General features: G+C 41.8%; 1 protein-coding gene across 1 annotated transcript in view; it reads right to left on the reverse strand.

Annotated features, from left to right (window-relative positions):
- Positions 1–2,731, reverse strand: part of acsl6 (acyl-CoA synthetase long chain family member 6) — a 41,075-nt gene extending 38,344 nt beyond the window's left edge. The window contains exon 1 of the mRNA XM_063203956.1: positions 2,108–2,731. Within this exon, the coding sequence (XP_063060026.1) occupies positions 2,108–2,153 (46 nt within the window). The 5' untranslated portion in view covers positions 2,154–2,731. The remainder of the gene's footprint in view (positions 1–2,107) is intronic.
- Between the last annotated feature and the right edge of the window lie 8,581 nt (positions 2,732–11,312).

An 11,312-nucleotide genomic window follows, 5' to 3' on the forward strand; every position in this document is an offset into this window, starting at 1 on the left:
TGGGGCAGAACACACATCTTAAATTGCCTTAGGCAAACCTGCGATTACCTTGTACCTCGATGAAGCTTACATGCACATGAGCCGTGGAGAGGAAGCGCGCAGGCTCAGTGTGTACGCAGCAGGCCACCGTATCACACCACCCTCAGCAGATGCTCCATCCTCACCCCCTCTCCTCTCCTCTCCTCTCCTCTCCTCTTCCCCTCCCCTCCCCCGCCTTAAACCATGGCGCTTCCTATCCTTGGATGTATGATACTGTACACAGTATCTCAGCTTACGCACACACGTTTACTCACACCTATACCCACTCAAGGGTGTGCATTTCAGAGACCACAGAAACACAGATGCAGAGAAATGGAGAGAGAGAGAGAGAGAGAGAGAGAGAGAGAGAGAGAGAGAGAGAGAGAGAGAGAGAGAGAGAGAGAGAGAGAGAGAGAGAGAGAGAGAGAGAGAGAGCAGCATGCAAACACAGGCAAATAAACTGATAGTAAATGGAGAAGCTGGGATATGCAAAAGATGATTTTGTTCAGAGACGTACCCCTGTGCAACATGCCTATGTTTCTTTCATGGATCACCTCGCCAAAGGACAAGGAGTCATTTGAAATACAGTGTCAGTCGTTTCTTTGAACTTGCAATTATTCTGTAGTTTAAGTAGACTAGTCTTACTGCACAGTTTATGTAGGCCTACAGATTAAGAAAAAACAACACCCAAGTAGAGCGCTTATTTCAAAAACACCCATTTGCTTTCTCATTTCACAAACGCCAAACTCGACGTCTAACTCAGAATAACACTACGACGCGGCTGCCCTCATAACGTCAGTCTGAGACCTTAATTATTGACAGTGGAAAAAAAACCGAGCAGGTTTGTCTCTTTGTCTCTTGGTAAGGCCAAAATGCTACATAATGGATGAACTACTGTGGCATATGCCAGAGTAGGCTAAGCTACAATGTCAGCTGAAATGCTGCTGCTGAGCCGGCCCGTTCATTCAGTGGGTTACCTCGGGAATGCCGTAGATTTCAACAAAGCGAGTAAAATAACACCACTTTATGAGATGAAAGCAGAATCAAAGAAAAAATAAGGTCTTTTTTACATTCTAAGATCAAATTCAGGTTATGCGTGCGTGGTTAACATTTCCCATAGATTTAACCGCACCGGCCGCAGTATTTCAGGACCCTCTCCAGTGGACAGCTCCGCCAATCAGGGATAGAATATTGAATTGCGTTCAGAGGTACGTCACAGCAACAATGTCGGCGATAGATTAGCTGCAACCATGTCCTTGCTTTTACCGGCATGGGGAATGGCGAGAAGAGCCACACCATAATTTGTATGGTTACGGTTTATGGCACAGCATTCAGTGGTAATCTACAAATACGGTCGAAAACACATGCATTCTATTTTGCAGACAGCCTCATGGCACAGTGCACAGTGATGCCTATGTGACGACGCAGCCTTTAAGAGGCTTAGTGAATAGGCTAACCTAACCTTACTTCAGAACAGAGAATGGACCCAAATCCGGTAAACAAGAAATCTAATAAATTGAATACGGAGGTAACCATAACCTTCCTAATTAACCGTCCGAGCAATTAAATGCATATGCCAACGTGTGCAACTCGGGTCCAATGGAATATGAGCATTGCATGGCACATCTCGTGGTAGATGGTTCCATTATGCCGGGCCTGTATTAGGCTACTGGCCATGCAAGTTGTACACAAACACCGTAGCCTTCCTCTACCAACGATGCCACCAAAATAAGATACGATATTAATGTAAGTGATGAGGAAAATTGACTGTGAATCCATCATATTGTTGACCGGGCAATTCCACTAACCCTGTAAAGCCGTGGTGTCGCCAAAAAAGGTAGCCTACACCTAGGGGAGGGGAAATAGCCAACTCACCAATGTCACATCGTCAAGGTTACGGATGTTAACCTGGCCATAAAATCCAAACAAAGGGATTGTTATCTTATAAGAGGAAATACATCGACAACCTTTGGGAGTGTAACGCATAGCTCCAGCTACCCATCCCAACGATGGGTCACAGCCTCCCTTTAAACCTATTCGGGCGTGCAGCGCATTGCCCACGTTTCTGAGGAAATAATGCCGGACTCACCTAGTATAATCCAAATAGACCCAGCTACCAAAACGAATGCAAGCATCTCTCTGTCATCGGGTCTGCTGTCGCAGCATAAAGCCTGATGGAGTAGTGCCTAAAATTGCAGCATCGACTGCAGCACCTCTCCTCTCGGACAATCTGGGAGATTAGTCTTGAGAATCACTGAGTAATAGTACGACTGGGATCTCGCGTCAGTGCGTTCGCCGTTGATGCCGGTTGGACTGATAGCATAACCGCTGTCTTCGCAGGGCGTCTGACTCCTCGAAGAACTCCCCGGTCAGACTTAACGATCTAAAAATAGAAAACCTTCGATATTGTCTTTACATCCATTCAGTATCCCACTTGTGTTGAAACCAGCAGCCACACAGTTGTTTGCGTCAAGGGAAGATGCGCGTGTTCCAACAAGGTATTACGTTGATAACTCTTTGGAGCCCGTATGCATGGAGATGTATAGCTTAACCGGTAGACTAGCCTTACAAGCCTTCGAAGAATAGGTGAGTCTGTGGCCCATGTATGTATTTTGTTTAGGCCTACTAAAGCCAGGCCGTTTCAAGTGAGGTTGTATTTCCTGTATAAATCGCATGTTTACTATCCATTATAGGTGCGAGGAGAAAGTGAGAGTGCAAGCTATACAGTGGGGGGTAACATCAGGGCACAGACATCAAATGAGTTTATATGTTGTAGCCTAGACCTGGTTGCAACTGTCTTAATTGGGTTTATGTTGTCTTGCTGGCTTCACTTTTAATTGCTCCTTTTGGTGACAATAAAGTTGGAACTTGAACTTGAACTATTTTGTGTGTGGTACCATTTCTTTATAGATCAATGCAATATTCAAAACATGTCGTAGAAACTGTCATGTAGTGACTTTACCATTGGGAGTCTATAGTTGAGGAGTTTCATTTAAAATATATAGGCCTATATATAGAATGTTTTTAATTACGCACCAGAGTTTTGTTTACGATCAGAGATCTTTTTTAGCTGATGTCATGATCATCACCAGCCAGTGCATGCCATTTATCATTTCCTGTCATGCCCTAAGCTACTTCCTTACTTTTAAAAGAGGAAACACATAAAAGTTACAGCATCAGCAAGTCACTGTTTTTATAAAGAAATGTCATTTGTCACATGATTCATCTGTGCGAATTACATTGTTTCACAACAGTGTAGTTAACATGTTTATTATTGTGTTATGGCCCAGCGAGAGCTCCCTAAATCAGGGGTGGGGAACCTTTTTCATTCAAGGGGCCACTTCAAATTCTTCCAAGGACAGTAAAAGTCCTCAGAGGGCTGTGCACACAAACCAGGATTTCCCCTGCACTTTCAGCCTATACTGAAGGCAGTCAGCTCTAAAACAGACCCCACCTCCTCAAGGTCCCCTGAATATAACTTAATTGCATTGAAAATGTAATTTCTAAGATTCCTTTACAAAATATTTCATGTGAAACTGCATAACATTAAAATTATATCGGAGGCTGGATGAAATGGCCGTAAACGGCCCTCGAGACATAGGTTCCCCACCCCTGCCCTAAAGGAACTTTATTCAGTGTGTGATGTATGCACTCACACCAACAAAAATACACTTTTCAAAGTAATTTAACTCCTTTGCACCTCTGTTATAAAATAACTGTCACAAAAATTGTAATGCTAAAGTCTTAATCTGTTACCTAAGGCTCTCAGTAATGTCATAACAGTGTTATGATGGAGTCGAGTCTTTTCAGCAAAGGGTGAGCAGGCCCAGAGGCAACCCTCACTTTCCCTTAACATAGTTGACATTATTACATTAAAACAGCGCTAAATGTCTGTAAAGTGTGTTGCCTTCATTTCTGTTGGCTGGCAGCATACTTCACTTTGAGAGTCAGGGAGACCAGAGGCCCTTATGGTGAGGAACAAGGCAGGCTTGAGGCCCTTATGGTGAGGAACAAGGCAGGCTTGAGGCCCTTGTGGTGAGGAACAAGGCAGGCTTGAGGCCCTTGTGGTGAGGAACAAGGCAGGCTTGAGGCCCTTGTGTGGAGGAACAAGGCAGGCTTGTGTGTATATGAAGTGCTCAAACCAGATGGCCCTTAAGACACAGCGGTGTCAGTGTGGAGCTGGTGGAAACTATAAGAAGCCTCATACAGACGTGGTAGCACTGAGCTATAGGCTAGGCCTAGACTTTTATCTCATTGGAATTGTACTTGTGTCGTCCATGCCAAACTGTGATTGGAAGGTCGCAAGTCAAACCCAGAGTGGTGAACTTGCGCAGACGAGTACTGTCACAGATGTCAGCTCGCATAGTTTTGGCATGGAAGATTAGTAAACGTACTGCCAAAGAGGAAAAAAAGACAGCTGACTGAACTGATAGCATGATTCTTAGCTGACATGGTGGTGTGTGCACTACGGATTGAGCTGATAGCATGGTTCCTAGCTGGCTTGGTAGTGCGTCCCCTTTGCTGGAGTTGCCGTGAGGTTATGTGTTCTTGACTGGGTCTGAACTGCACAATAAGACCCCATTTTCACTTACACCTCACAACCTCTATATCCTGAGCCTGTCTGCAGTCTAGAGGTAACCTACATACAGTTCTGTGGTAGCCTCTCAATGCACACCGTTCCACCAGTGGAACGCTGTAATAGTCACTGAAAAACCTTTACTACCATAGTACTACACCAATATGACAGTACACAGGGCTGCCTTTTGGTAATACATCATGTGCGGCTTGGTCATTGGTATTCTGGTAACAGCTAATTTATAACAAAAAAGGCCGTGTCTTACTGAGTTAAGGTCAGTCTGATTTCCCTGTTGGGCACCAATGAAAAATAGACACCACCCCTACTACACCATTGGACTGAGTGGTCGAAATGGTTGTAGTTCTCTTGAGCTTTAGATTAGTCTTTATTTTCACATAGGGATATTTATTTTCACACAAAAATTGTCAATACCTCCAAGGGCAGCATCGTCCGATGTTTGTGACTCCCATCTCACAGCAGCCTACACAGAAACATACTGTATTCCAGACCTTACACACAAACATACTGTATTCCAGACCTTACACAATATACAGACATATTCATATGCTAAAAAAATCAACTGTTCACTGGGGAATGTTGATCATGGAGGAGTGCTGCTTCACTTTTGTCTCTTTAGCAGGTGCTCTTTGGCTCAAGGAAATTAAGTTTCTTAAAATAATGGTCAGACTTAGCTCCAGTTGTGGTTGTTGATAAGGTCTGCCAAAGATTCCAAGGCACACTGCTGGCGAAGTTAAAAAGCCTTTAATTAAACGGGCTGACGCAGCCTGTCTTCTTGAGGCTCTGAAGAAGACAGTAGTCGCAACGTTTAATTAAAGGCTTTTTAACTTCGCCAGCAGTGTGCCTTGGAATCTTTGGCAGACCTTATCAACAGCCACAACTGGAGCTAAGTCTGATCATAATTTTAATATACAGACATATTCCTCACCTATGCATACACAGAGATGTATGGTAACGAAGTAAAAGTAAAGAAGTACTGTACGTAGCCCCTTAAAGGGACAGTTTGGTCAATTTCAACATGCAGCTGTATTGCTCACGCTACCCTTGACTTGTCAGTACCTGGTGATGCCACATTTTTCGGCTCAGCCCTTTCCGAGATATGAGCAATTCTAATGGGGGCAGCGTTTGTTTACATTTTAAAAAAATGAAACATAGGCCAACTCCAAATATTTTCCCAAAAGGTACTGCTGTTTGCTAGTTGTCTGCTGATGTTTTATAACCTTTTGGATGTTTTTGGGAATAAATAAAAATGTTTTTTTTGAAATGTAAACAAAGAGCTGCCCCCATTACAATGACCAGGATCTCGGAAACGGCTGAAGAAGAAGAAAAAAAAATCTCAGGCACTGACAAGTCCAGGGTAGTGTGAGCATTACAACTGCATGTTGAAATTGACCAAACTGTCCCTTTAATGCACGCCGTACCTCCTGTGGCACGCTGTAATAGACATTGAAAGTTAACTACTATAGTACTACACTACTATGACAGTGCACAGGGCCTTTAGTAATACATTACGACTTGGTCATTGCCATTCTGGTAAGAGCTAATTTATAATGCCTTGTCTTAAGGGGCTACGTACTAAACTGCAGTATCTGTACTTTTTTGAGTAATATTTTTTTCCTCATACTTGTACTTTTACTGCACTACATTTTTCTGATGAAATTAATACTTTTACTCCGATATATTTTTCATGTGCTGCTTTCGTTACTCGTTACTCGTATTAGTCTTTAGCCCAAGACGAGCAAGACTGCATGATTGCAATGTTGAGAATCAACTACTTCTGAGGGTAAACAAAAACTTCCTTGCTGCCTAACTGGCTTCTTTAAGCAAATCAGTGTGAAAGGTTTGAGTTGGCGACAAAGCCCGGAAAAGGGTTTTTTTATACATTTTTTTATTTGATGTTTTTATTTGATATTTTAATTTATTTTATAATTTTTTTATGTGCACTTCTGACTTTTTTATATATATATAATACTTGAAGCACAACGAGCTGGTTGGAAGCACTGTTTTAAGCAGTAAAACTACTGCCCTACGTTTTCTTAAAAACTGAACTTTACAAAGCTGTTTTAATAACAAACCATAATGGTATTTGCACTTCATAAGAGACTTATTGTACAGAGCTCTAATAAACCAAATGGTATTCAAACTTTTGACTGACTTTCCCCCCCCGCCCCCCCCCCCCACACACATTTTTTTAATGCAGTACTTTTACTTCTACATCTACTTTTTACTCAAGTAGCAAAACTTGCAATACTTCTACTTGCTTTACTTAAGTACAACACATTTTGAATACTTTTGTCCTTCTACTTGAGTAAGGTAAGGAAAGGTTACTTTTGACTTTTACTCAAGTCATTTGACAAGATGATACTGGTACTTCTACTCCACTACTTTTCTCCAGTACTTTATACATCTCTGTGCATACACCATGTGCATACACACTTTAAAACATTGCAAGCCAGTTAAACGTGAAAAAGTAAGTTGTTCTGCTGCCTTAAATTTGTAAGTTAACTCAACCCGAGACTTAACTCAACTCAAGTGTGCAACAGGGCACATTATTCAGTGCAGTTACAGTATATTCGTCACCTATGCATACAGCATGTACATACCGTACTCTCTTATTTTTCTCACCTGCATACACCCTGTTACATGCACCATCCAAATGTTACCCACAATACACAGCAGGCATCTGAAAGAGTCTCCCTTTGAAAACATCCTGTCTATTTGGATTTTTGCCAGGCCGAGCCCCGTCTCATGGCCTGGTGTGATAGCCAGGCTGTACGGCCTCCCCTCAGCCCTCTTGGCTATCGAGGGTTAATAAGTGGCAGTTAGAGATAATTCAGGGGGCGAGACCAGTGCGGTTTTCAGAGAAGGGAAGTGAAGACGCTTTACTTCAGCCTGCGCTGACAAGAAGTTAGAGCAAAAACTGTCAGTCTGATCTTGACACTAGTAATACTGTACTAATTCTACTACGGATACTACTACTACCAGGGCAGCAGACAGCATTTGCTGGCCCCGGGACAAAGCCCTCAAAAAAGCCCCCCCTCCTCAATTCATACAATGTCATGGGGTTCAAATTATTGGCCCCTCCATTCTCTGGGCCCGGGACAACTGACCCCCTTCCTCATGTTTCTATACAGTGAGCAATCATTGTGGCTTGCCAGCTATTTCTGTTATTCAACACCATCTGACGGGTTTATTTCATGGACAGAACAGAAAATAACCCCCTTTGCCTAACAGGGAGAGGTTGCAAATGGACAGACGCAAATTGTGTGTCCAGTTTGAGTGTAGGACAGTGGTGACGTGTGGTCATACTAAGTCCAAAGTAAGGGTTCATATTGGTGCTGTCACATGCTCCACACCTTCATTTTGTTTATTGACCTTGTGAGTGAGTCATACTACAAAGTGAGGGCAAAGACCCTGCATGCTTCAGGGGCATTGTAACCTGGAATGAAGTCATGACGATCCTAGTGTAAAAGCCTCAGGTAACCTCGGATACAGTAAATCACCCCAATGACCACAATAGGGGATAATACCACATCAAATGACATTACATTGCATTATGGGTAGCAGATACTTTTTTATTATCATTTTATTTATCCAGAACTACAATTAACTTCATCCAACTATACAGTATCATGTGATGCCTTCAGTCCAGTGGTGTAGTCTACTTTTTTATGGTGGGTATACTGTATATTCGAACATTTTTTGAAGTGGATATACTGTATATATTTGTGCTATTCAAAACAATGGATCAATCAATTTTAAGTGGGTATGCTGAAATCCCTGAAATTTAGAAGTGGGTATACTCCGTATACCCGCGTTCTACGTAGACTACACCACTGCTTCAGTCAGAGTCTACAAAGTCATGAACATAAAAAGAATGCATTGTTTGGTTAAGTCCAAACTTCTTGTATGTAGGCTATACATTTGTATGCCGTAGTAACGCTTTGGCCATGCAAACAGTGGTACAGTGGGCCAAGAAAAAAATATGAAAATTGAACAACATATACACACACACAGGCACACACATATACGTACATTGTAGAGACAATGTATAAAGTCGAGAAAATGTTGGGCAATTTTTAAATTATTAATAAGCCAAACAACCTGTTTACAATATCATGTGAAGTAAGAGCATCACTGATGATTGCACACTGGTCCTACCTTGCTCTTGGCAACGAAGACTTTCTTCTCCATTGGAATCTTCCATACAGATATGATGCTCCATACCAATATCACAATCCATGCGTGAAGTTCTGTACATTCAAATCAAGCTTCAAGTTAAAACATGAGTTTCCGGTTTGGGACTTAACTGGGAAAATAACAGCACTGCCTAGTAAAGGACCATTTATTAGAAGGGGGATTTGTAAGATGACTTTTTCCCTCCGATGCGATACCTGATGATGGCTGGATGACAGATGACAGCGAGATGACACTGACTCGCGTGGGTGCTTATGCTCTCGTACGACACAACACAAAGTCCAGGAGTGGGGTCAGATCTGGACGGATGCCATAGGTAAACACACATTCAAACTACTTGCTGGACCATTTAAAATGAACAAACCTTTCACAAAAAAGTGTAATACATTTTTTACATGAATGAGCTGGGAAACTGAGTGATCAGCCCTCTGTAAAATGACTGCCATTTGCCTTGTTTGTGAGAATGACAGGAGTCTTGCAATTAAGCTACAGCATCCCACGGTCGGCTCATATCATTTCAAGTCTGTCGTGTTGAAGCATGTTGCCTTGCACTGATCACTGGTTTTCTCTACATACATTAAAAGGTTGGTGCTTCATCGAAATCCTGCATTTCTCAAGAAAATCCTAGCTAGTGTGTGTGTGCGTGCGTGCGTGCGTGCGCGTGTGTGTGATTTTGCCCTGATACTGTATGCACCACTGGATCACACTGTCCCATATCTGTGCGCGTGCTGAGCCTCAGGGTCACTGCTACCTGTGCTGTGCTGTCACTGTGATTCCATTCGTGTGAAAAGGAAATATTAAACAACTGAACATCCAAGCAGATGGGGAAAGAAACATTGAGCATTTTCACTCTAAATAGTCAGTGCATCAGATTATAAATCTCTTTGCAACTGAAGAGTTCAGATGCAAAACCCCCTAACTCCATTTCTGAAGACCTGCACTTCTATATTTTTAGAGAACCCCGTTGTTGGTTTGGTTTACATTTTTGTACTTGATAATACATATAAATAGTTATATTACATGAATAAAATGTAAAAATATGCAATTCTGATAGCTTTGTATTAAATAAAAATGAATTAAGATTATTTTCTGAAAGGCACTTAGGGGATTTTGCATCTGAACTACTACTACTACTACTACTACTACTACTACTACTACTTGAAGTAATAATAATAATAATAATAATAATAATAATAATAATAATGTGTATATGTATATGTACATTTTTTTGTTTGCAGAATGTGCAAGTGGAGGTCATGAGGTCAACTCACTGCTTCAGAAAGCAATATTGGTTTATCTAAAAGCATATATTTTGCCACAAGGGGCTTACCTCAAGTCTTTTCTATGGGCGAGATACATTTTCAGAGCTGAAATTTTCTACTTCTACATCTACTTCTACTCTAAAAAGTGAGGCCCTTCAAAAGGCCACAAATTCTTCAGATATTACCAGCTTAGCACGAGTAAGGCTTCAAAAAATACCAAAAGCCAAATCTTGACAGTCAACAGGCCGGCAGTGACAAGTCGGACAATGCGTTTTACTCCGGCTTTCACACAGACAGTACAAGGCCAGTCCTATTCAAAATTCCCTCACAGCAAATATTTTAAAAGGAGCAAGTACAAGGTGAAAATTAATGAAATATGAGTTTCTCCTTGTGTTTTGTTGCTCAAGTTGTCTGGAGCTGCTGCAAAATTTTGTGCAGGTGCAGTTTGTGATGAGATAAATTCACAAGATTCACTGTTCAGAGGCTTGTGTTCACCATATGAACAGCGTTGGTTGTCTGAACTGACAGTTTGAACAAGGCAAAGAGTGGGTTCACACGCCTGCAGAGCTCCAGGTTGAGAACTCGTGTTTTTAAGGAACACTGGCAGTATCTGGCATAAAATCTACTGACAGGTTACAGGTAGCCTGATAATACAGACAGACCCTCTGTAATTTCGTACCTGGTGGAATAAGCAGACGAAATGTGGCTTGTCAGGCTAACGGGCAGGGTCGTGGGGAGAATTTCTGGACCAGTGCCTTTTTTTGGACAATATGAAAAAACGGGACATTTGCGGTAAAATACCAAATGTGGAAGCCACTTTGAGGGCCACTTCAAATGTTATATAGTTCTCCAAGGGCCGTAGGCCTACTATGAACACAAGCCAGGATTTCTCCCTGCACTTTGGGCCTATATTGAAAGACAACAGACTCCACCTCCACTTGGTCACCTGAAAATGTAACCTCAATTGTATTGCACTTTTTGACTCACCGGCCACTGTGGCTAGTATTTTTCCCGAGTCACTAGCCATTCAGCTATTCTATTAGCCACAAATTTGATATTATTATTTTTTCTTTATCATGATACTATATATGTAACTTCAGAAGACAAGTTGCTAAAGCAACAAGATGAGTGCATAGCTTTCTACTGTACATGGAAATAAATAAATCAAGTAGAAACAGAGTAACTGAGCTTTTTCTTTAACTTAAATACAAACAATTGATACACAACGGCCAAAATAGATG

The sequence above is a fragment of the Engraulis encrasicolus genome, chromosome 7, assembly GCF_034702125.1.
Source record: "Engraulis encrasicolus isolate BLACKSEA-1 chromosome 7, IST_EnEncr_1.0, whole genome shotgun sequence".
NCBI classification, from domain to species: Eukaryota; Metazoa; Chordata; class Actinopteri; order Clupeiformes; family Engraulidae; genus Engraulis; species Engraulis encrasicolus.